Here is a 25,512-nt window from a genome sequence, read left to right as displayed (position 1 = left end):
GAAACTGGGTCTTTGACCTAGGTCCAAATCCCAAAACCCCCCCCCAACAACCCTTATCTCTGATTGGAGGACGAAGAGGCTGGATTCACTCGTCTTAATTTGCCCTCATTAGGCGGAGACATCTTTAATTGCTTTCCCGGCAGGCTGAACGGGGGGGGGTTGGAGTGAGGGGCTGAGTGGTGACCGAGCGGCCCTGGCTGCCACCGCCAGAGCGGAGAGGAGGGCTAATGAATTCTACTGCATTGTTCCCTGCCTCCTCCACGTGTCCCCTCGGCCCCTCTCAGCCGCCCCCCCTGCCCCCCGCAGCAGCCCCCCCTGCCCCTCTCAGCCGCCCCCCCTGCCCCCCGCAGCAGCCCCCCCTGCCCCTCTCAGCCGCCCCCCCTGCCCCCCGCAGCAGCCCCCTTCGCCCTCCTCCGCCAAGAGCCAGCCCTGCCTTCCTCCAGCCTGAATGCACGCCAACCTGTCCTCCCTCCCCCTCCCCCCTCTTCCTCCCACAGTCATGGTCCACTAGACCGCTAACAGCTCTGTGAGTGGCAGTCATTACCATGTGCTCCAAGAGATGACAATAATAACAAAAATAACACCAACTACAGCACAGCATCTACATGCAATTGATATGCCCGCAGGGTTACCATGGCAAACACACTTGTTCAGGGCTCAGCATGTGACCCTCAACTCGTCCACTGTTATTGGCTATTTATATGGGATCCTTCGCAGTGTCTACTAAATATCACATATCTAACAGAGCTACTTCATCTACTACAGTATATCTATGCCTGGCTGATCTACGTGTACTTGCTTCATAGCGTTTCCCTGGCAGATATGCAGCGGTACTGTGTACCCAATACCCGTACCCAGAATATACATGATACAACCTACATTAAAAAGATATTCTTCACTGATACAGGGTAACTTGAATCCCTATTCATCCGCTTTGAACCATACAGAGCCGCACTGCCAGGGCAACTAAAGTTTCAGCACTTGCCTTCCTCGCTGATGACTGACACCTTTTGAACTCCTCCCGTGACCTTGTAAACTTCTCTTTTAAAGACCGTATTTGGACCGTCAACCCCGTCCTCGGTCGTTGCGAGTACCGGATCCCTGTCCTTAAATGTAACAATGGCAGTTTTCCGTCTCGTCAGCGTGGAGGAGAGAGTGCCCATGTGGACTGTCAAAATCCACGAGGTCTGTCGGTCAGCTCGAGCGGTGCGGCAGCACACGAACGATCATCACGTTGTTGAAGAGGCCATCGGTTCACCTGCTTGGTGTGAAATGCACACGAGGAGTATGGAATTAGTCTGTGTTTGCTATAGTCCTGCTGCAGCAGTCACACACGCCAAACTGCTGGACTGTGTGGGAGTCCAGATAGACCGGGGAATACAGCACCCTATTCTCCTGCGGATGAGTAGATCGCCTCTATCCTTGAGGAACCACTTGTCACCTCCATTAGGCTACTCATATTAGGCAACTCAAAGCGTTACATTTTCTACTGAGATTAATATTATTCTATGAAGAAATGTTAATAACATGTTAACGTTGGTATTTTTTTTTATTTTTTTTCCTTTCTGAACCCCGAAAGATCTTTTTGACATAGGCTAATATTAACCGGACTATGAACAGCTTCGAACTGACCCACAGTTAAACTCTAATGGAAAATAATAAGAGCCAGATACGCGTTTCAATTTGTCGTTTTAGTTTAAAACAAAGCACATTATTAAACAATTTATTTCATGACATCAATTAGCCTACAGTAAAAACAATAGTAGTTAAACTCTAGACGGTAATAAATCTAGTAGAACAGGACAGAGGCTTGCAATACAAAAAAAAAAAAACTATCTAAAGATAACATCAAAAAATACTACCTCCTATTAATGTATACTACAAAATCATGAAGGATACCTGTAACATTTGTATGATCTGTTTGGTAATGAGGAATTCTCTCATGAGTTACAGTAGAATATGAGGAGGTTGTCCTAGTAAAAGAAGCGGATCATCATATTCTCTCCTACATACTTCACGCACTCAAATGCAACCACTGGTTAGGGAACAGCTTAGAGAGGCTGGATAGCTAGATGAGTAGTTAGGTTTGTAGATCGTTATTGAAATTGATATATATTGTCTGTATTGGTGTTATATGGACAGTTTTTTTTTCTTTTTCTTGGACAGTGTGGTCCTCTATCATACAGTATCATAACATTCCCCTCCTGTTACACAAAGAGTGGGTCCGACTGGTCTCTCTGACGTCTCTCTGGTCTTTAAGACCTTTCTGCTTGTGATCCTTTCGGCCATATTGAGATACAACAGCTAAGACTGATAGCAGTTTTACAATTGTGAACCTTTAGAATGTCTCCCAGTTCCACAATAAGGTGTTTTATCGATTCAAACTATCAAACCATTAAAGTTTCCTATCTGGGATTTTGCCGTTTCAAAACAAGCATTGCGTTTTTTGGAAGGGGACAGCTCAGTTTTGGCTGTTGTATCTGAATCTGGCACCACCCAGGTTCTCCCTCGTCAGGCGTGGTCGGTGCCGTTGACCTGACCCTTGAGCGCTGTGGGGCTGAAGCCCCGAAGCTGCTCCAGGAAGCTGGGGTTGGGGCAGGTGGCGGGGCGGGCAGACTTCACTGCAGAGAAGGCCCGGTCGAATGGCTGACCCTCCTTCAACATCAGGTAGCCAATGACGATGGAGGCCGCCCGCGAGATTCCAGCGTTACAGTGGACCAGAACCACGCCTTTCTGTGGGGTGAATAGGATAGGGTAAGGACTAGCATAAGGACAGGGCTGGATAATGTTAACATAGTTCTGGAAGAAGGGTGTAGACTGGTTAGGGTTACTGTAGTTCAGGGGTGGGCTCTGGAAAAATCTTTATATTAGGGATTGTTCTTTACAATCGTTCCTGTTCTCTAGTGTCCTGTAACTTATCACTGATCCCACTGCAATAGGAATACCAGTAAAGTAGCATTATGGGAAGTGTAGTTTAAATTTATGGAAAGTATAGCTTGACAGTAGTTTAGTAGAGTCCAGAAGTATTATGGGAAATGTAGTTTATATTTGGTAGTTTACAGTTCAGACACCCAATGGATTGACGAGAAGCATTATGGGAAATGTAGTTTAGACTTGGTAGTTTACAGTTCAGACCGCCAATGGATTGACCAGAAGCATCATGGGAAATGTAGTTTAGACTTAGTAGTTTACAGTTCAGACAGCCAAATGGACTGACCAGAAGCATCATGGGAAATGTAGTTTAGACTTTGGTTAAACTCCTCACAGCCCGAAATACGTCAGAAATATGGCCTGAGCCCAAGCGGGATCGGTTACAGGGCCACATTACCCTCTTCTCTTAGTAACCCTGCTCATTAGCAGCACACTAACTAATCAACCACAGGGGCAAAATGACAGGTTGTCAAATTAGAGACGGATTTCCCACTTAGCTAAAAGCAACAAGGCTTTGTGAGTAGAGCTGGAGTTACTGTTGCATCACAGGTGACAGAGCAGCTAGCCATTACTCCCTTCCACTTCACAACCTCCATGGAAACGTTGCCTCATCACAGCCTGTAATCATAAACCCAGCTGGCGCTAGACGGGCCCAGTGTCAGGTTGGGCCGGGCAGCAGGGCAAGTTGGTAAAAGGTTGTATGACACACAAAGGCCCGTCGTGATATGATCTTTCTACAAGGGCTTTTAATAATGCAAGGTGAAAACTCCCCATCTATTATTTAGGCTGGCCAGAGAGAGGAGAACGGCGGCTGAGGGGGAGAGGAGTGCAACGCAGGGCCCAAAGCAGCCCCAACAGGAGGAGCGCTGTTACCTCTGAGTGGGCCTGGTCTATGAACTGGGAGCACTCCTGGAGGTAGGAGGTGATGTCCGTGTCCGGCTGGTCCAGGATCCTCACGCTCTTGTAGATGAAGAGGTCGGGGAAGGCGTTCTCCACGCCGTACGCCACGTTCAGGATGTGGGACACCTGGGGCGGGGTGGGGGGACGGGGGGGGGGACGGGGGGAGAGGGGTGGGGGGACAGGGGGGGGAGAGGGATGGGGGGCGCAGGGGGAGCATTTGTCACACGCCACCATCCAACACAACCCAGCAGCGCGGGGATAGACCGTCCTCGGACAAGACGAGAGGAGAGCGCGACGGGGTGATTGGCGCTCTGGACCGAGCCCTACCTTGTGTTTCCTCAAAGTGCTGAAATCGTTAGCAGCATCTTGTGAACCTATAGTGTCGCATGAAAGGGAGAGAGGAGGAGGGCAAGTTGGGAGATGAGTGGATGGGAGGAGGGAGGAGGAAGACGGGATCAGACAACTGATCAAAGTCCGTTGCAGCTGAACATGTCTGAGAAGTTACATCGTCATCTATTCTCATCCAATATTATATCAAATAGGATCTGTAAGTTTGATATCATTCTTGTCTGTGTGAGAAGGAGTTGCTGCAAAGCGACACCAACGTGTCTCTCTTATTCCAAACAAATTGATTAGTCTTTTCTAACTGGAGCCACATTGGTGTTTTCTGGGTCGGAAAAAACACCAAGTATTTTCTACCTTCTACACTCACCCATGTTCGTTCACAACCCATCTAGGGTGCTTTACTAATCCCACAGCCAAGAAATCTTTTCCCTACGGCAGCGTGCAGTAGGTTGTATCTTCAGCACTCACCCAGAAGCAGGAATGGTTTGACCAACCCCACCTGCAGGTCCCAGCTGTGGTCCGGTACGTATCCGCAAGGGGTCTCCGGCTGGGCCACGTCCTCCACCACGTGGACCGTGGAGCCCTTCCACGTCTCGATGATCCTGCGTCCGCTCAGCGAGGTCACGCGGGTGCACTGCTTCCTCAGCTTGGCCTTGGAGAAGCTCTGGATCTCCTGGGCCAGAGACTGCATCTCATGGGTCTGGTGTGGGGCGTCTGGGCGGGGAGGGGCTGGGTCCGGGGCCGTGAGAAGGCTGGGTCCTGGCTGGTGGAGGCCGGTAGGTTTGGAGGAGGAACCGGGTCTGGTGGTGTCGAGGCTGCTTTGTTGACTTGTCAGTGACGGGTCAGGCTGGAATGAAAGGCTGGAGCAGTTCCCCTTTGCGAGTATAGATGTGGTCTCCTCCGTGTCTCGGCGTAACTGACTCACTGCCACCCTCGCGCACACACGCACGCACGCACGTACACACACACAGACACACACTCTCCAGTTCCCTGAAGTCTCGAGGAAACCCAGACTGAAAGGTGAGACCTGCACTCTCTCACTCACCCCACCTGCCTGCTCGCAGTACGCAGCAGATGGACAGCCTTTCGGCTATAGGGCCCTGTGGCCGTCTAACCACCTCACTGCCTTGACGTCTTTTCTGGTCAGAAACGACACTAAATCAACGGATTGTAAATTGGTACGGCGACCATTGCTTTCACAGGATTTGTATGTGCATGTATGTGCGTGTGCTGGCCCGTGAGACGATGGTGCAGCACAAAGTTAGCATGTTCATCTGAAGCCGTGGGATTCAGGGGATTTGGACAGTGAGTAGAGTGATCTGTGGAGATCCATGATCACCACTGGCAGTGGGACATGCTGCTCACCACTAGATGGAGATAGAGTACAAGCAGTCTCTCTCTGCCTCTCTCTCCCTTCCTCTGTCTTTCTCGCTCTGCCTCTCTCTTCCTCTATCTATCTCTCTCTCACTCTATCTCTCTTTGTCTCTCTCTCCCTCTAGCTCTCTCTTTTTGTGTGTCTTTCTCTGTCTCTGTCTCTGTCTCTCTCTCTCTCTCTCTCTCTCTCTCTCTCTCTCTCTCTCTCTCTCTCTCTCTCTCTCTCTCTCTCTCTCTCTGTCTCTCCCTCTCTCCCTCATTCTCTCTCTCCCTCTCTCTCTCTCTCCCTATCTCTCTCTCTCTCTCTCTCTCTCCTCTCTCTCTCTCTCTCTCTCTCTCTCTCTCTCTCTCTCTGCCGATCCATCCATGTCTCGTCTTCATCTACATTTGATCTACATTTCCACTCGTGTCCACTCTTTCCCTTCGTGTTAACCCCCTGTGTGTGTGTGTGTGTGGAGTTTCTGGTGTCAGGGGAGGGAGGCTGTGCTGGTTCAGATTGCAGGGCGGCCATCAGGCAGATGAGCCCAGTGTGTCCAGGGGGGGCCGGAGGGTGGGGCTGAGGGTGAGGGGGGAGGAGAGGGTGAGGGGGGTGGAAAGGGTGAGGGGGGTGGAGAGGGTGAGGGGGGAGGAGAGGGTGTGGGGGGAGGAGAGGGTGAGGGGGGAGGAGAGGGTGACGGGGGTGGAGAGGGTGAGGGGGGAGGAGAGGGTGAGGGGGAAGGAGAGGGTGTGGGGGGAGGAGAGGGTGAGGGGGGAGGAGAGGGTGAGGGGGGTGGAGAGGGTGTGGGGGGAGGAGAGGGTGAGGGGGGAGGAGAGGGTGAGGGGGAAGGAGAGGGTGTGGGGGGAGGAGAGGGTGAGGGGGGTGGAGAGGGTGAGGGGGGAGGAGAGGGTGAGGGGGGTGGAGAGGGTGAGGGGGGAGGAGAGGGTGAGGGGGGAGGAGAGGGTGTGGGGGAAGGAGAGGGTGTGGGGGGAGGAGAGGGTGAGGGGGGAGGAGAGGCGGAGGGGGGAGGAGAGGGTGAGGGGGGAGGAGAGGGTGAGGGGGAAGGAGAGGGTGAGGGGGGAGGAGAGGGTGAGGGGGGAGGAGAGGGTGAGGGGGGAGGAGAGGGTGAGGGGGAAGGAGAGGGTGTGGGGGGAGGAGAGGGTGAGGGGGGAGGAGAGGGTGAGGGGGAAGGAGAGGGTGTGGGGGGAGGAGAGGGTGAGGGGGGAGGAGAGGGTGAGGGGGGAGGAGAGGGTGAGGGGGGAGGAGAGGCGGAGGGGGGAGGAGAGGGTGAGGGGGAAGGAGAGGGTGTGGGGGGAGGAGAGGGTGAGGGGGGAGGAGAGGGTGAGGGGGAAGGAGAGGGTGTGGGGGGGGGGAGAGGGTGAGGGGGGAGGAGAGGGTGTGGGGGGAGGAGAGGGTGAGGGGGGAGGGAGCCTGCGGCCAGCAGCTCAGGTTGCCCTGAGCTCATCAGGGCTAATTAGCCCTCAGTAATGAGGTGGTAGTGTTTAAAATAGGAGGAGATGTACCCTGGAGGGATGCCCTGCCCTCCCCCCCCCCCCCCCCACACACACACACACACGCACACACACACACACACACACACACACACCGGTGAGGAATTGAGTTCTGCTCTGTGCTTTCTAATTGACCTCTAAAATGCAAAAGTTGACTGCGTCCATAGATAGAGATATAGAATCTCATCTATACAGAACTGAATGATGCCTCATATTCTTATAGAGGCTTGCACGTAGGGCCGTGTCACATCTCTATACCTCATACATAGAAGGGGACTGTACTCCAGGAAACCCAGAAGCAAACGAGGAAGGCTGTCTGGCTCTCAGTAACATGACTCACTGACTTTTCGGGACTTCGGCCCTGGCTTTACTTTACTGTAAGATGAATTTGAAATGAATGACAATAAATATTCCTCTTTGAAGCTCTGTTGGTTTAGGAACTGTCTTTCCTTTTATCCACCCCCAAATAAATCAGTTCCCCCCCCCCCCCAAGACCACAAGTCCCTCAGAGAGACTAAAGTGTGGTCCTAGTCTGGGGCCAGGATGAGGAGAGGAAATCAGAGGGAAAGAGAGTAGAGGATAGAAGAGAGGAGAAGTGGAGAGGAGAAGAAATGAAAAAGGGAAAGGAGAGGTGGAGAAGAGAGGAGAGGGGAAGAGAGGGGAGGAAACGAGAGAGGAGAGGAGAGGGGGGGAAAAGAGAGAGGAGAGGAGAGGGGAGGGGAAGAGAGGGGAGGGGAGAGGAGAGGGGAAGAGGAGAAGAGAGGAGAGGAAAGGGGAGAAGAAGAGAGGAGAGGGGAGGAGAGGGGAGGAGAGGAAAAGAGAGAGGAGAGGTGAGGGGAGGGGAGGAGAGGAAAAGAGAGAGGAAAAGGGAGGGGAAGGGAGGGGAAGAAAAGAGAGCGGAGAGGGGAAGAGAGAGGAGGGGAAGAGAGGAGAGGGGAAAGGAGATGTGAGGCGATAGGAGACGAGGAATGGAGAAGAGGAGAGAGGAGAGAGGAAAGGAGAAGAGGAGAGGAGAAGACTAGGAAAGCGAAAGGAGAGGCAGGAGGACAGCCGAGGAGTTGGGAGGGAGCTGCCATTTATGGAATAGCCTCTATGTTCCCACAGCTGAACAACTATTTTCTCAGCTCTCTGGGCTTCTCCTCTGCTGCTCCGCACACAGCCAACTCTCCTTCACACCACTGAGAAAACACCCAGCCACCAACACAAACCTTTCTGCTCCATGTGTGTGAATGCCTATGTGTGTGTGTGTGTGTGTGTGTGTGTGTGTGTGTGTGTGAGACTGTGTGCATGTGTGTGTGTGTGCTTGAGTGAGTGTGTTTGCATGTGTGTGCGTGCATACGTGCGTGTGCGTGAGTGTGTGTGCAAGTCTACCGTTGGGTTTGCCAGGACAAAACACATTTAGGAAGTATTTAAACAGCCGGCTGAGGAACAGCTGACGACTGTATGAGCAGCTCTACACATGCATCTCCTCAGCTATATTACCTTCGTACTCTGGCGCATCTGTCAGACCTCGAAATAACCCTCAACGTGATGAAGACGCCCAGCAGTACTGTGCGAAAAGATTCTCCTTTTCCTCCCTCCGATGTGTGTGTTTGTTATCCTCTGTCAGGCTGTTGGTCTGCGACTCTGCAGGGCCGGAGGGGGCGGGGGGGGGGGGGTCTGGAGGGGTGGCTGGACTCGGCTTCTTAGAGAACGGCCATGTTTCCTAGTATCCCCGTGTCCTGACAAACTAGCTCGCCCCTCCATTTCCTGGCTAGCTTGGCAAGGGCCTGTGGGCGAGCTGGCAGTTGGCTGGATGCTGAAAACCAGAGGAACATGATGGAATCAACACTTTCACAGCTTTCCCCCGCCGACGTCTCGTCCAAATGTGTGCGTCTGGTTGCTCTTCTCGGAGGTTTTCACGCCATATCGAAAGCTCTCAGTTTTTCCAGAGCTTGTGCGTGTGTTGGGTAGACAGCTGTTTGGCAGTGCTGTGTCTCTAGATGGTAAGGCTGTGCATGCAATCCAGAAGTGACGTTTGTGGTCGAGGAAGCACACCCACACCCACCCACACACACACACACACACACACCCACACCATGAGGAAGAGCAGGCTGAATATCTGGAACCAGCAGGCCTCCAATGTAACAAGTGGTTACCAAGTCAGCCCTATGGTGACATATCACTGAATGAACACGCTGCAGTGTTTACGAGTCGACCTGCGTGTCTATCTGAAGTGTTTGTGCCAGTAGGTCTATCCTGCAGACGAACACAGACCAGGCCTGATTTATGAAATGTGCTGTTGAGCCGTCTAACACTCATACTCAAACTCGGGACATGAAGTGCGTACCAGTGACATGTGCTCCGGGCCAGCCAGCCTCTCCATGGATGTTTTTCTTTCTCCTGCTAAACCTCCTGGAGCTCCCAGCGGCCGGAGCCCCAGAAGACGGCCCCACAGGGGTTCTCATGCGAGGGAGAAGAGCCCGGAGAGGAGAGGGTTGGTTCCGAGAGAGCCAGAGAGGGGCAGCCTCGAAGCACTTAAAGGAATAAAACAGATTTATTTAGCCATAGAAGGCTTGGATTTCACTTATTCAAAGAACAAACTCCCTCTCTCGGCGGGCTCCTCTTCCTCTGTCCACTCTGCGTGGTTTTTGGACAGCTGCACACTTTATTTATGTTGGAAAAGCACGAAATGTTTCCAAGAATATTTCCATCTTGCACAGAGAGCTTTGAACAGCAGTTTATGGTAACAGTAAAAGATCACCAAGCTTCAGCTACAGGTCAGCACAGGTCAGCCTTGGCATCACGATACAGGGGGGTTCGGCACAGGTCATTTGACGTCTTCGTTGCTCTTACTCAAAGCTGACGTTGTTTGAACCTTTGGCTATCGCTTGAGGAACAGAGAAATGCACGCCGCACACACCAAAACACACTTAGAGACACTGAGGCAAACACAAGCAGTGTGGTGGGCAGGGAAAAACAGAAACAAGGCCACGGTTTAGTTGACCGGCATGTCGGAGCAAGTTGATCTGTTTTGTCTCAGGATGTTGGGATTCTCAGTAGGTGGTTAAGCTGCTCCAGAAGGCTGCCTGCCTGCCTGCCTGCCTGCCTGCCTGCCTGCCTGCCTGCCTGCCTGCCTGCCTGCCTGCCTGCCTGCCTGCCTGCCTGCCTGCCTGCCTGCCTGCCTGCCTGCCTGCCTGCCTGCCTGCCTGCCTGCCTGCCTGCCTGCCTGCCTGCCTGTATGTCTGCCTGTCTGTCTGTCTGTCTGTCTGTCTGTCTGTCTGCCTGTTTATTAGACTGGTCTCCTGGTCTGTAGTCTGTCTGTGAGGCCGGTCAGGATAAGCTGCCTCATGGCCTCCCACTGCTGGTGTTTGGGTTTCATCAGGGCCTAAGTCAGCTCTAATGCAGCCGACAGGGCAGGGGGCCAGGGCCTTTCCTTTACAGGAGCGGCTGCCTGGGCTGGATAAGCTCTCTGCTATGTCACACAGTCCCCCTTTAATCTGAAGAAAATTTGTTTTGAATGCCGGAATGTGTGTTTACGCATGTGTGTGTGTGTGTGTGTGTTTGTGTGCGTTTGCAGTCAAGGAACACACCTTCACTCCTGAGGAGTAGCTGACTACACACACACACACACACACACACACACACACACACACACACACATGCACCCTTCCTCTGGGAAGGTAATAGGTTTGTTGTCTCTGTTCCCACTCCATGGTGGGTGAGATGAGCAGTCGAGCAGGCTGGGGAAGGATGATCCTGCCTGCTGCTGTCTTCCTCCAGGCTGACCTTCCTCAGCTCGGCTCCTCGCCTCTTCCCCCTCGCCACCACCCAGCCCCCTCTCCTCCGTTTCTCCTCGCGTTCACCTCTCCTCCTCCCGGGCTCCTCTCCTCCCCCTTCCTCCCCCTTCCTCACCCTTCCTCCACAGCCCCAGTTCCAGCACTGACAGAAGGTTAGGAATGTTTTTCCAACGGTTCCGAGGATTCTAATTGGTGGCTGCTTCCCCAGGGCCCACAGACTGTGTGAAAGCAGCGTTGGCTGGCGTTCAGCAGTCCCTCACATGCAAACGCTTCCCTCCACATCTGAAAGCAATTGGAGTCCGAAAATCAGTTTGGTATCTGATTCCTAATCAGCTGTGGTGAGAGGCAAAGGGGAGACTGCGTGTCCAGAGGCTAGCGAGTGGCGTGTTCCGTATGCGCCGCTAACAGGAACCATGTTGACGAAGGAGAGGGCAAGGAATGCCGGGAACAAGGCTGGGGCATTCAACCATCATCATCATCATTATCCTCGTCTCCTAACCAATCACTTAGGAGCGTGTTATTCCACAGCACCCATCGAAACGTAATCAATGGTAAGATTTCAGGTGGCGGCTGTGGCAGAGTGCTGTCTCTCTGTGGGGCTGCTTGATGTGTTTTCGCAGGAGAATGCAGCATCAGTGACTGTCTGACCCACACTGTTCGTTCACAACCAACCAGGCTCTCGTGGTGTTTTGAAGGGTTCCTTTTGATTCAGTATTCATGAAGAAGGTCTTCATCGTCTCCCTGCTGTGGTCCTCCAGACACCAGGTCTCTGTTCCTGCCCCCCCCCCCACACACACACACACACACACACCCCAACTTCCACCTCTGAATTTATGATATTGCAGCGAGGGAGGGGAGGAGGAAGAGGATGGAGGGGGGGGGTCAGGGTTGAGGTCAGGGGAGGCTTGATAAACACGGACGTTTCGTGAGTTTCTGAATAATGTTTTAATATCTGAGCAGTTTTTTTCTCTGCCTTATTGTTGGGTCAAACGTCTTTCCCACCAGAGTGAGCTTTCCTATTGGCCAGCACCCCTTCTGTTTCCACTGAAAATCCTCCTGCTAGCCAGTAATTTGGTTAAACTTGAACTGCGGTTAAACTGGGTGACAGGCGTGTTGAAATATTGAAGGTTGTGTGTTTATGTGTGTGTTCGTGTGTGATAATGTGTGTGTCTGCATATGGGTCAGTTCACATGCGTGTGTATCTAAGACTCTCTTCCCCTCTGCTCCAAGTGTTCTCTTCCTCACTTTTCCCTGATGAGTTGGAAGGCCGGCCCGGTGACAGAAATATGATGGAAAGTCCCTGTATCCCAGAAAGCACTAGGCCAGCCATGTCAGATGGATGGGAGGTGGAGGGCTTCCCCTTGGAACAGGAAGTTAGTTAGGGAGGTGGAGGGCTTCCCCTTGGAACAGGAAGTTAGTTAGGGAGGTGGAGGGCTTCCCCTTGGAACAGGAAGTTAGTTAGGGAGGTGGAGGGCTTCCCCTTGGAACAGGAAGTTAGTTAGGGAGGTGGAGGGCTTCCCCTTGGAACAGGAAGTTAGTTAGGGAGGTGGAGGGCTTCCCCTTGGAACAGGAAGTTAGTTAGGGAGGTGGAGGGCTTCCCCTTGGAACAGGAAGTTAGTTAGGGAGGTGGAGGGCTTCCCCTTGGAACAGGAAGTTAGTTAGGGAGGTGGAAGGCTTCCCCTTGGAACAGGAAGTTAGGGAGGTGGAGGGCTTCCCCTTGGAACAGGAAGTTAGTTAGGGAGGTGGAGGGCTTCCCCTTGGAACAGGAATTTAGAGAGGTGGAGGGCTTCCCCTTTGAACAGGAAGTTAATTAAGGAGGTGGAGGGCTTCACCTTGGAACAGGAAGTTAAGAAGGTGGAGGGCTTCACCTTGGAACAGGAAGTTAGGAAGGTGGAAGGCTTCCCCTTGGAACAGGAAGTTATTTAGGGAGGTGGAGGGCTTCCCCTTGGAACAGGAAGTTAGAGAGGTGGAGGGCTTTACCTTGGAACAGGAAGGTAGGGAGGTGGAGGGTTTGGTGGGCCAAATAGCATCTACTCACCTCTCCAGTCTCTGTCATCCACTCCAGCTTCTCTTATCTCTCCAGTCTCTTTAGTCAGTCTGTCGCAGTCTACTCCAGTCTCTCCCAGTCGATTTGAACGTCTGCAAACCTCTACAGCCTCTTATAAACGACCTCAGTAATCAGTGAGGCTGAAGCTTCTGGTGACCCATCCACAGTCTCATAACTCTACTAGACATACATGTCTTAAAGACACACACACACACTCTCACACACGATTATAAGAACACACGTGCACACACACACACACACACACATCCCAGCACAAAGCTGAGATTTACTCTGCCACATATCGAACCAAAACCACCCAGTGATTCAGTTGGGACGCAGAATTGATTAAAGAATGCTGTAATGCTCTCTTGCTTGCATTCACTCTCTCTCACTCTCTCTCTCTCTCACGCACACACACATACTTTAATGCATTTAGATTGGCAGTTTATGGTTTAGCCTATAGAACCCTGACAGGTGACTCAGCTAGTTTATACCAGAGTGGTTAAACTAATGGCCCAGAGTAAGTATCGCTAGCTTAGTTTAGCAAACCCCTGTTGGCTGGAGCAGGATAAATGTGAGAGACTACAGCAATACTGTTATTAGACTGCTCATTCTCAGGTTTGTATATCTGTGTGTGTGTGTATCTTGTCCACTGCTTTTTAAGCCTACAGTGTGCGGGAGACCGCAATGGGCTCTGGTTAATGGAAAGCCAGAGTCACCCCCCTTGCACACACACCCTGGTAAAGATAACAGAAGAAGGCCAGATGACCAGGGTGGAATTAAACTCAAAGTTCCTGTTCTCACACTGATTGTCGTTGGCAGTTTCTCTATTGTTCTAACCGATTTGCGCAATAAGACGGCTCCTTGGTTGTTAGACCCCCTGGAGTCCTGTCTCCCCTTTGAGGTTCTCCACAGCGCACCATTTCTCACTTCCTTCTACACACACATTGGATGAAAAGCTCTGAAGGGAGGGGCCTCAGACCTTCTCCGCCAATGAGATGTCGGAAGGCGTTGAGGGACTAGGACAAAGGAGTCTAGGAAAGACCATGGAGGATAAACTGGAACTGTTGAAAACACATCACGGAAGACAGGAATCGAATCAAAGGATTCACAACGTGAGAAAGTTGTTGTTGAATTTCACGACATAGTCGATCTGTCTTTAGCCTGGACCTCGTTATGTGCATCTATGAGACTCATGCTCCTTTGAATGTTCTGCCAAACTGTGCAAAGCACAGCATCTTTAACTGCTTTGGTCTAAGTGACTAGTAACTAAATATTGTGGAGAGTCCCAGATGGTAATATTTGTTGGAGTGTGGAGCGAAATGCAGACCTGATGTACGTCTTGTCTTGATGCCTCAACTATTCCACTGAGGCAGTCTGAACTTAATGAGAACCAGTCTTCTGTGTGTGCGAGCGTGTCTTCTTCTAACAGCTTGTGGGAGTGTGTTCAACCGTATTCAAATGGGAATAAGCGCCAGGCTCCAACAGTACCCAACCAGATTGTTTGATGTTCCGATTCAGCTGCTGTCGGTGACTCCAGACCGAGAGATTTGACTGTTCTTTCTAACCAAGACACAAGAAGCCTCTTTTGTTGTTTACAATTTGGAGATCTCGTCAGGAGGTCAAAAATACAGCTCATGACTATTTTAGGCCACGGGTCTAGCTGTGTTGTTGGGTCTGGGGGTGGTGTTGGTGTTGGGTTTGGGGGTGGTTTTAGGTCTGGTGGTGGTGTTGGGTCTAGCTGTGAAGTTGGGTCAGGGGGTGGTGTTGGGTCTGGGGGTGGTGTTGGATCTAGCTGTGAAGTTGGGTCTGGGGGTGATGTTGGGTCTGGGGGTGGTGTTGGATCTAGCTGTGAAGTTGGGTCTGGGGGTGATGTTGGGTCAGGGGGTGGTGTTGGGTCTGGGGGTGGTGTTGGATCTAGCTGTGAAGTTGGGTTTGGGGGTGATGTTGGGTCTGGGGGTGGTGTTGGATCTAGCTGTGAAGTTGGGTCTGGGGGTGATGTTGGGTCAGGGGGTGGTGTTGGGTCTGGGGGTGGTGTTGGATCTAGCTGTGAAGTTGGGTCTGGGGGTGATGTTGGGTCTGGGGGTGGTGTTGGATCTAGCTGTGAAGTTGGGTCAGGGGGTGGTGTTGGGTCAGGGGGTGGTGTTGGGTCTGGGGGTGGTGTTGGGTCTGGGGGTGGTGTTGGATCTAGCTGTGAAGTTGGGTCTGGGGGTGGTGTTGGGTCTGGTGGTGGTGTTGGGTCTGGTGGTGGTGTTGGGTCTGGTGGTGGTGTTGGGTGTGGTGGTGGTGTTGGATCTAGCTGTGAAGTTGGGTCTGGTGGTGGTGTTGGGTCTGGTGGTGGTGTTGGATCTAGCTGTGAAGTTGGGTCTGGTGGTGGTGTTGGGTCTGGTGGTGGTGTTGGGTCTGGTGGTGGTGTTGGGTCTGCTTCAAGTGGTGTTGGGTTGAGTCTGTTGTAGTTCTGTCCGTTCAGAACCCAGGGACCTGGACATGGGAGTCTCCTGGAGCTATATTTTGGTATGCAGCCCACAGAACTCCCCACAGGGTGAAGTATTCATGGCTGTTTTTAACTGTCTAAATATTGGTAAGGAAGTCAGCCTTGCAGGACCACTTCTGCGCTACCCACTGACATCAAACACACATCAACCCCCTCACCCCAACCTCCCTCCACCACAACCTCCCCTCCCCCTCCCCCCTCTTCACTGGACAGTTGGTGGTGGCCATGAAGACGGCCACTCCAAGAGGGATATTTTGATAGCAGTTTGACCAATACTCAAGGCCAGCTGCCCACTAGTACAGGAACCTCCTCAACCCAAAGTCTTCCCATTAAAACAAAACCTCTCCGTCTGAGAATAGCATTTTGGGCTGCTAACCCATGACCATATCATCCTCTTTATCATAGCAGGGTGGGTCCAAACCACCTGGGCCACAACCCTCACCCCTTCCCACCACCAGCCCCACCCAAGGATGATAATACACACACCACCTCCCCATAGCCCTAATCATTCTGTTCATTCCTCCACAAGCTCTTTGTCTCTTGACGACTGTGTCAACAAAGTCAATTCACACCTGCCCTATGTGCTCGCAAGCTAGTCGTTAATAAGCAGCACTGTAGCCTCGGCTTCTCTGCTCCCACTCCCGACATGGAGAACGTTGGCTAGCTTCTGGCCTGATTAAAGCTGCCTCCTGTGGTGTACTGAGGATTTCGTAACTTTTTTGTTGTTGTCAGAATGTAATAAAACACGTGTCCTTTCGTAAAGAAGTCTAAGGAACGAGTAGACCTACCACACAGTACAACGAGTTTGTGGAGGTGGGCTGGAGAGGGAACGTGCACGAGGCTCGAGGGGGAAGGTGCAAGAGTAGAAAAAAGCTGGTCCCGCAGAGTGAGGTCACTCCCGCGAGCGGCGAGCAAACCACTGCAGCGCAAACCGGAGAAGTGCTCGTGCCGCCCATCCCGTCCGCTCCGTCCACAATGAGAACACGCGCGCCAGTGGAATAAGCCAAACAGCGAAGCGTGTTGGAATCTACAACTTTGAGATTTCAGACATACACGTTTTTGATTTAAAAAATGAATTTTCCTCTTCTGCTTTCAATTGTTTTTCAACGTGACGCAAAGTTGGTGCCTGTTTGGGTAGATTGACTCAAACTTTACGCAGCAGCGTTCTGTTTTTACGATTGCGCATTGAATTGCTCCGCATCAGTTTGTATAACCAGGTCATTGAAGCGAGACGACTGTTTTGCAGTTTTGGAGACACCTGTGTGAATCTATCAACAATGTTTTCTTACAAGCTCTACATCTCGTTCCTCGCCGTTACCTGTATGTTCGGGGTGCCTCGCGCCTCGGCCGCAGCGTGCGAGCCCATCCGGATCCCGCTCTGCCGGTCCATGCCGTGGAACATGACCAAGATGCCGAACCACCTCCACCACAGCACCCAGGCTAACGCCGTCCTGGCCATAGAGCAGTTCGAGGGTCTCCTTGGCACTGGGTGCAGCGCGGATCTTCTCTTTTTCCTGTGTGCCATGTACGCGCCTATCTGCACCATAGACTTCCAGCACGATCCGATCAAGCCCTGCAAGTCGGTGTGCGAGCGGGCCAAGTGCGGCTGCGAGCCGGTTATGAAACGGTACAACCACACCTGGCCCGAAAGTCTGGCCTGCGAGGACCTGCCGGTATATGACCGAGGAGTGTGCATCTCCCCCGAGGCTATTGTGAAAGCTGAAGGACCCGGTAGGACAGTGATGAACATGATGGCTGATGTAAAGTCGGTTTCTCCCGATTTATCTGTTACACCTGACTGTTAGTACTGCTGGTATAAATCATTCCTCTCTTTTCCTCAGACAATCCATACTACCAGGACCCATCCAAGTGCTCTCCAGGTGAGAGAACCAGATGTAGGCTAACCCATGTTGGAACCTGACTGTGTTACCTCAGTTTTGCACCATGCTGACCTGGGTGTCACTATCATGCTTGTTCTGTGCAGAGTCGACCCCTGACTTCCCCATGGACTCCCACAACGTCCACTGCAAAGGAACCAATGGAGGTAAAAGGATACTGGCTAACTGACACTTCAAGCCGAGTCAGTTACAAAATGCTTTTGAATTACTTTTAGATTCCTGTTGAAGTCCTTCCACATAGGACTGAGACCTGTGTTTTTTTTTTTTGTGGTTTCACAGTGTGTTTATTCGGTTGATGACATGATTACATTTTGGGGTTTTCTCAACTGTTTGTTATGTGTCCTTTCAGATCGCTGCAAGTGCAAGACAGTCAGACTAGGTCTCAAAACCTACTTAAAGAACAACTACAACTACGGTGAGTCCTCTTTAATATGTCGTCCACGGAACTAGTGTGTCCAAAGGGAGAGTGAACGGGTTCAAGAGAGAGAGAGAGAGAGAGAGAGAGAGAGAGAGAGAGAGAGAGAGAGAGAGAGAGAGATAGAGAGAGAGAGAAAGATAGAGGGAGAGAGAAAGATAGAGGGAGAGAGAGAGACAGAGAGAGAGGGGGGGAGAAAGAGAGATAGAGAGAGAGAGGGCGGGAGAGAGGGAGAGAGAGAGGGGAGAGAGGGAGAGAGAGAGGGGAGAGAGAGAGAGAGGGAGAGAGAAAGAGAGATAGAGAGAGAGAGGGCGGGAGAGAGGGAGAGAGAGAGGGAGAGAGAGAGAGAGAGAGAGAGAGAGGGAGAGAGAGAGAGCGGGAGAGAGGGAGAGACAGAGGGGAGAGAGAGAGAGATAGAGAGAGAGAGGGCGGGAGAGAGGGAGAGAGAGAGAGAGAGAGAGAGAGAGAGAGAGAGAGAGAGAGAGAGAGAGAGAGAGAGAGAGAGAGAGAGAGAGAGAGAGAGAGAGAGAGGGGAAGAGTTTCGAAGGGAGTGCGAGAGCTCTGGAGGAAGGGAAAAGAAAAAGTAGAGCCAGAGAATGAAGTGATTCGAGGGAAATACGTCCCTGTCAAACAAATCAGTCAGCGTGACATATGGGCCCGCGAACGAGTATTTACTGTGTCTTAAATCAATCGGCCGCGGTGTAAATGAATCCCAAGCCGCGAATGAACCAGCGTGGCGTCAAGTGAGTTATGTGGAAGTGACTCTGCCGGGTGATTCCCAGTGATCCGTGCGCGCGTCAAGGAGATCCGCAGCAGGAGCCACGACCTGAGCGCCATCGTGGAGGTGCGCGACGTGCTCAAGTCTTCGCTGGTCAACATCCCCAGAGAGACGGTGACCCTCTACTACAACTCGGGGTGCCTCTGTCCTCCTCTCACTGCCAACGAGGAGTACATCATCCTGGGCTACGAGAACGAGGAGAGATCTAGGTCAGAACCACACACGCACACACACACTCATTCTCCTGTGTGCGTCTGAGACATGTTTTTGAGTCTCGAAGACATCTGTCTGTCTCTCCTACGTGTGTGTCTCCCTTACATGTGTGTGTATCTGTCTGTCCCTCATGTGTGTGTGTGTGTGTGTGTGTGTTGGTCTGACCCTCACACACGTGCGTGTGTGTCCTGCAGGCTGCTGCTGATTGAAGGCTCCATTGTGCAGAAGTGGAGGGACAGGATGGGACGTAAAGTCAAGGTAGGGACATCAGTCCTACAGGCTGGGGTTCTGTCAAGGTAGGGACATCAGTCATACAGGCTGGGGTTCTGTCAAGGTAGGGACATCAGTCCTACAGGCTGGGGTTCTGTCAAGGTAGGGACATCAGTCCTACAGGCTGGGGTTCTGTCAAGGTAGGGACATCAGTCATACAGGCTGGGGTTCTGTCAAGGTAGGGACATCAGTCATACAGGCTGGGGTTCTGTCAAGGTAGGGACATCAGTCCTACAGGCTGGGGTTCTGTCAAGGTAGGGACATCAGTCCTACAGGCTGGGGTTCTGTCAAGGTAGGGACATCAGTCCTACAGGCTGGGGTTCTGTCAAGGTAGGGACATCAGTCCTACAGGCTGGGGTTCTGTCAAGGTAGGGACATCAGTCCTACAGGCTGGGGTTCTGTCAAGGTAGGGACATCAGTCCTACAGGCTGGGGTTCTGTCAAGGTAGGGACATCAGTCCTACAGGCTGGGGTTCTGTCAAGGTAGGGACATCAGTCATACAGGCTGGGGTTCTGTCAAGGTAGGGACATCAGTCCTACAGGCTGGGGTTCTGTCAAGGTAGGGACATCAGTCATACAGGCTGGGGTTCTGTCAAGGTAGGGACATCAGTCCTACAGGCTGGGGTTCTGTCAAGGTAGGGACATCAGTCATACAGTCTGGGGTTCTGTCAAGGTAGGGACATCAGTCCTACAGGCTGGGGTTCTGTCAAGGTAGGGACATCAGTCATACAGGCTGGGGTTTTGTCAAGGTAGGGACATCAGTCCTACAGGCTGGGGTTCTGTCAAGGTAGGGACATCAGTCATACAGGCTGGGGTTCTGTCAAGGTAGGGACATCAGTCCTACAGGCTGGGGTTCTGTCAAGGTAGGGACATCAGTCCTACAGGCTGGGGTTCTGTCAAGGTAGGGACATCAGTCCTACAGGCTGGGGTTCTGTCAAGGTAGGGACATCAGTCATACAGTCTGGGGTTCTGTCAAGGTAGGGACATCAGTCCTACAGGCTGGGGTTCTGTCAAGGTAGGGACATCAGTCATACAGGCTGGGGTTTTGTCAAGGTAGGGACATCAGTCCTACAGGCTGGGGTTCTGTCAAGGTAGGGACATCAGTCATACAGGCTGGGGTTCTGTCAAGGTAGGGACATCAGTCCTACAGGCTGGGGTTCTGTCAAGGTAGGGACATCAGTCCTACAGGCTGGGGTTCTGTCAAGGTAGGGACATCAGTCCTACAGGCTGGGGTTCTGTCAAGGTAGGGACATCAGTCATACAGTCTGGGGTTCTGTCAAGGTAGGGACATCAGTCCTACAGTCTGGGGTGGGTGATATCCAGGAGGTACAACCCTTCCTGGGCTGACTGGATCCATGTGGGATGGATCTCGAAGCTACTATCTGTGGTAGTAAGTGGTGGTTGGACAGTTTACACAACTTCCTTTTTTTTCCTCCAAGTTTTACTCAGTGGCGGGTGGGGGAGTTCTGTCTGCCCAAAGAGAGCGGATTGGTCAACCGGCCTAGGCCCTGCAGCCACTGCCAGCAGATCTCAAGAGGGGAGGGGAGAGAGGGGGGGGAGAGAGGGGGGGAGACAAAGGTACCAGTGTCAGGGTCAGCACCCCGACAGCATGGCCAACTGACTTGACGTCAAACACACAGATTAGGGTGTGCAGTCTGGTTTGTTTCTGTGAGCTGTCAATTGACATCTCTGTGTGTGTGTGTGTGTGTGTGTGTGCAGCGATGGGACCAGGTGCTGCGTGACCAGAGCAGAGGGAGCTCAGGGAAAGGTGCGGCGAGGCGAGGCCGTTACTGAAACAGACGGGTCGTGATGCGTCGCAAGACCCGACCCGAAGACGAAGTAGAAGACTTGGCTCGAACTGAGAAATTGCACTATTGCACGTTCATTTGGATTCCTCGTTGTCCCGTTATAATGAGTTGTAGCTGAATGTAGATTTTTGTAGCTGTTGCCGTTTGAATTGTATTTGTTTGTCGTTCGTTTATTTTTTTAAAATTTTCTTTTCCATATCTTTGCACGAACGTCATGTTCCTTTAGCTGTGCTGCGTTGTGCGTTTGCGTGTGTCTGTGTGTGTGTGTGTGTGTGTGTGGGGGTGTTTAGCGTGATAGGTTGTTGTGACGAGGCGGAGCTGGAAGCACTCTAAAGAAGAAATGAATGTTGACGTTGGCGTCCTCTGGACGTCAGAGACTCCAACTCACGGGAAAAAGGATGTGATGTCATCTGTGAACCGCTGAATGTACCGAATGAAAGCTCCACCACAGAGGAAGAACCTCTTTGTAGAGGACTGACTTGACTGGGTGTAAAGGCTCAAGGGGTAGGGGCGGGCAGTCGGAGGCTAAGCTGGGGGACATGAGGCGATATGTGTGATGTGTAATGGCTGTAATGTGTCTCAATGTGTCTTCCAGAGGGTATTAGTTGACTATTTTCAGAACATACCTATATATAGTACCTGTCTCTGACGCTACCAGTCTGTCTGAGCTGTAGGTCTGATCTGTCATTAATAAACATTTTTTGGCAGGCGTCTCCACCAACTTCATCCAGCCTCCGTCTGTTTCTGTCTTGTCTGTCTTTCCTAAAATCAGCCCAAGTCACCTCTGCTTATCTTCCAGTCCCAGTGGATATATAGATGGTTTGATTTCAGTCAGAAATGAAGGAAAAAAAACCTGAAATGCAATAATTGACAGAATTCCAACAGTTGCCCGCAAAACCTGTAAAACAATGACTGTAAGCACGGAAACTGAGAGGGGCCATAGCAGTTGTGTGCCACACACACCCCGCTCTCTCTCTCTCTTCACGGCCCGCACACACACGCTCCACTCATGAAAACATCCTGACAGAAAGAGTGTACAGGGTGGTTCTCCTGTGTGTTTGTGTTGCATGGTGTGTTCTGTGGGAGCCATGAGGTCATATCTGATTAATGCATAAACAAGCAGAACAGGACACACACGCAGCAGGGTGAGAGTGTGTGTGTGACAGCAGGTGTGTGTATGTGTGTGTGTGTGTGACGGCAGGTGTGTGTATGTGTGTGTGAGTGTGTGTGTGTGTGACGGCAGGTGTGTGTGTGTGTATGTATGTGTGTGTGAGGCAGGCGCTGGTGGTGGTCTGTAGGATGGTTATGAGATCATTAACACTAACGCTTTATTTACGATGACAGATGACGATGGTGTGCTCACTGCCATTGGCTTTGGGAGGACTCCATCCGACCCCCCCCCCGACCCCCCAACACAACATGGTTTACTGCCACCTGACACGACACACAAACCCTCCCCAGGTTGCTGTAACCCCGAGGAATTATGGTTCACGGTGAACAGCCTACAGGCAGCAGTCCTGCAGAGGTATAAATCTCAGGCTCCCCTCCCCTCCCCTCCCCTCCCCTCCCCTCCCCTCCCCTCCCCTCCCCTCCCCTCCCCTCCCCTCCCCTCCCCTCCCCTCCCCTCCCCTCCCCTCCCCTCCCCTCCCCTCCCCTCCCCTCCTCTCCTCTCCTCTCCCTTCTCCATGCAATGGCCTAGCAAACTGACCTAGCATGTCTCTCTCCTCCAGACTAGCAGGCTGACCAGCCTCCCTCCTCCGGACTAGCAGGCTGGGCTGCTGTTCCCGGCGTTGACTGGGAGCCAGAAGGAATCACTGACCTGCTCATTTCACACCATGAAGAACTGCTGACAAGGAAAACTGTCCTTCTGGGCCTCCTTCCTCCCCTCGCCTTTCATTTCCTGTCCCCGCGCTCAGCCAGGCCTTATCAGAAACATCTGTTGAGCCTCCAGCAGGAGTCCCATCGGAGCAGTCTGAAGGGCAGTGACGTGGACGAGCCGGGTGGCGTCCCTCCTTAGCGTAGAACCCAGACAGGAGACACCGACTCTGGAGCAAGGCCACACCTGACTGGACACATGACTGACCCGAGGCATCCACAGGAGCAGCCGCCGTGGTGGGCCTTCCCGTCGGTCGTGCTAGCCTCCGCCAGACTGAGTTATGGGCCCTCCAATAAACAGATTTAGCGAGGTTTCCTCGCAGTTCTTTTTATGCTCGACTCTTTCAGAGAGGTATTCGTGGGGTTGCCAGACAATGTTCTAAAAGCCTTTTACGGCTTTATTTATTTGACAGAGACAGTGAGAGGGTGACAGGGAAGGCAAGGAGGGAGACAGAGGGGATGGCTCATGTCAAGGCCTCAGGCCAGGGTCTTGAGTTGAGGCCTCAGCCCAAGTGATGTACTCTCTGCACAGTGAGCCACACCGGGGCTGCCCCTGGCGGTGGTCCCATTGTGTGGACATTCAATGAAGAACTATTCGAGCCTGGACTCCTCTCTTTGTCGCAAGTTGTCTCATTTGCAGTTCTTAGAAAAGCCACACAGACATTTCTTTGGGGTCAAAGTCTTCATGTGAGCAGGGAAGGACCGTCATGGCTCTTCTGTCAGATGAGTGTGTGATGTGTGTGTGTGTGTCTCTGTTGTGTGTGTCTGTGTGTCTTTATGATGTGTGTGTTTGTCAGTTGTGTGTGCTTGTGTGTCTGTCAGATGTTTGATGATGTGTGTGTGTCTTTACGGTGTCTGTGTGTGTATGTCAGTTGTGTTTGTCAGATGTGTGTGTGATGTGTGCGTGTCAGATCAGTGTGTAATGTGTGTGTCAGTTGAGAGTGTGTGTAATGTGTGTATGATGTGTGTGTGTCACGTATGTGTGTGTGATGTGTGTGTGTGATGTGTGTGTGTCAGATCAGTGTGTAAAGTTTGTGTCAGTTGAGAGTGTGTGTAATGTGTGTATGATGTGTGTGTGTGACGTATGTGTGTGTGATGCGTGCGTGCGATGTGTGTGTGATGCGTTAGTGTGTGTATGTGTGCGTATGTGTGTGTGTGTCTCCAGCCCAGCTCGCCCCCGGTGTGTTCTGACCTCCGCTGGCAGCATGTCCGTGCTTCTCCCTGATGCCTGGGTATTCTTGTGTTTCCCAGGTCCACCGAGTCCAACAAGACTCATTAAAGTTTGCACGCAAGCAATCGCTCCCCATCAGAGGCAAGCCAGAGCCCTGTGCTGCCCAGCCCAGCCCAGCCCAGAGCCCTCTGCTGCCCAGCCCAGCCCAGAGCCCTCTGCTGCCCAGCCCAGCCCAGCCCAGAGCCCTCTGCTGCCCAGCCCAGCCAAGAGCCCTCTGCTGCCCAGCCCAGCCCAGCCCAGAGCCCTCTGCTGCCCAGCCCAGCCCAGCCCAGAGCCCTCTGCTGCCCAGCCCAGTCCAGCCCAGAGCCCTCTGCTGCCCAGCCCAGCACAGCCCAGAGCCCTCTGCTGCCCAGCCCAGCCCAGCCCAGAGCCCTCTGCTGCCCAGCCCAGAGCCCTCTGCTGCCCAGCCCAGCCCAGCCCAGAGCCCTCTGCTGCCCAGCCCAGCCCAGCCCAGAGCCCTCTGCTGCCCAGCCCAGTCCAGCCCAGCCCAGAGCCCTCTGCTCCGCAGCCCAGCCCAGAGCCCTCTGCTCCCCAGCCCAGCCAAGAGCCCTCTGCTCCCCAGCACAGCCCAGCCCAGCCCAGGGCCCTCTGCTCCCCAGCCCAGCCCAGCCCAGCCCAGGGCCCTCTGCTCCCCAGCCCAGCCCAGCCCAGGGCCCTCTGCTGCCCAGCCCAGCCCAGAGCCCTCTGCTGCCCAGCCCAGCCCAGCCCAGCCCAGAGCCCTCTGCTGCCCAGCCCAGCCCAGCCCAGGGCCCTCTGCTGCCCAGCCAAGCCCAGAGCCCTCTGCTCCCCAGCCCAGCCCAGCCCAGGGCCCTCTGCTGCCCAGCCCAGCCCAGAGCCCTCTGCTCCCCAGCCCAGCCCAGAGCCCTCTGTTCCCCAGCCCAGCCCAGCCCAGGGCCCTCTGCTGCCCAGTCCAACCCAGTTACACAGGAGTTGCCATAAACATCATTAGTGATCAGCTCCAGTATTTACATGATAAGGAGAATTCTCTTACACAGTCTTGGGGTGTACCACCCCTAATCCACCACCAACATCACCCCTCCCCTCCCCCCTCTCCTCCACCCCCGTCTCTCCTGCCCTCTGCCTCCAGTAGAAGAATCTTTTGTTTAGATTCTCCTGGCAGCGACACGATCCGAGCACAGTGCCCTGCTAACCAATTTCTCTGCAATCTCATGTTATGTTTTCTCAGCTGCAGTTGCCATGAGAGAAATGTTTTCAAGAAGGCTTTAGAGCTATTACCCCCCCCCCCCCGTGCACACACACACACACACATCTATATATATAGAAGTACACACTTATATACACAGTCAGGACTTGCCAGTGAGGGCTTTTCTTCAAGCAGACGTAATGCTTTACAGTTTACATAGCCAACACAAGCCCCACAGTCTACAGCTCGAGGATATGTGTGTGTGTGCGGAGGTGCAGGGTGGAAAGGGGGGGGGGGGGGCTGTGTACATACATTTGTGTGCACCTGGATATGCACATGTGTGTAAGAGGGTATGTATTATGTGTGTAAGAGGGCCGTAATCAACCTACCTTGTCCAGTACCCAGCTGGGGTCCCAGGCCCAAACGGAATGCTGCCAAAGATCCAGGTGTTGAGAACTAGTTAGTAGATAGTTTGAAGGCAATTAGTAGCTAGTTAGGATCACGTAGGTTAATCCGTTTTACA

The 25,512-nt window shown here is 52.7% G+C and overlaps 2 protein-coding genes across 2 annotated transcripts; one reads left to right on the top strand and one right to left on the bottom strand.

Annotated features, from left to right (window-relative positions):
- Positions 1-1,672: 1,672 nt before the first annotated feature.
- On the bottom strand, positions 1,673-5,720 carry LOC146234915 (dual specificity protein phosphatase 19-like). The gene is made up of 4 exons (XM_084689284.1): positions 4,645-5,720; positions 4,159-4,205; positions 3,805-3,957; positions 1,673-2,733 (listed from the first exon to the last, which is right to left on the bottom strand). The coding sequence occupies exons 1-4, from the start codon at positions 4,865-4,867 to the stop codon at positions 2,512-2,514; spliced, it is 645 nt and encodes a 214-aa protein (XP_084545410.1). The 5' UTR covers positions 4,868-5,720; the 3' UTR covers positions 1,673-2,511.
- A 10,397-nt stretch (positions 5,721-16,117) lies between these two features.
- Positions 16,118-21,465, top strand: frzb (frizzled related protein). The gene is made up of 7 exons (XM_084689116.1): positions 16,118-17,089; positions 17,200-17,238; positions 17,343-17,402; positions 17,606-17,671; positions 18,454-18,658; positions 18,857-18,920; positions 20,651-21,465. Exons 1-7 carry the CDS (start codon positions 16,636-16,638, stop codon positions 20,723-20,725), a joined length of 963 nt encoding a protein of 320 aa, XP_084545242.1. The 5' UTR covers positions 16,118-16,635; the 3' UTR covers positions 20,726-21,465.
- Positions 21,466-25,512: the final 4,047 nt, after the last annotated feature.

Source organism: Hypomesus nipponensis, chromosome 23 (genome assembly GCF_054491055.1).
Source record: "Hypomesus nipponensis isolate SF chromosome 23, ASM5449105v1, whole genome shotgun sequence".
Taxonomy (NCBI): Eukaryota; Metazoa; Chordata; class Actinopteri; order Osmeriformes; family Osmeridae; genus Hypomesus; species Hypomesus nipponensis.
Note: the sequence above shows the minus strand (reverse complement) of the source record. Positions and strands in the feature narration are given on the sequence as shown.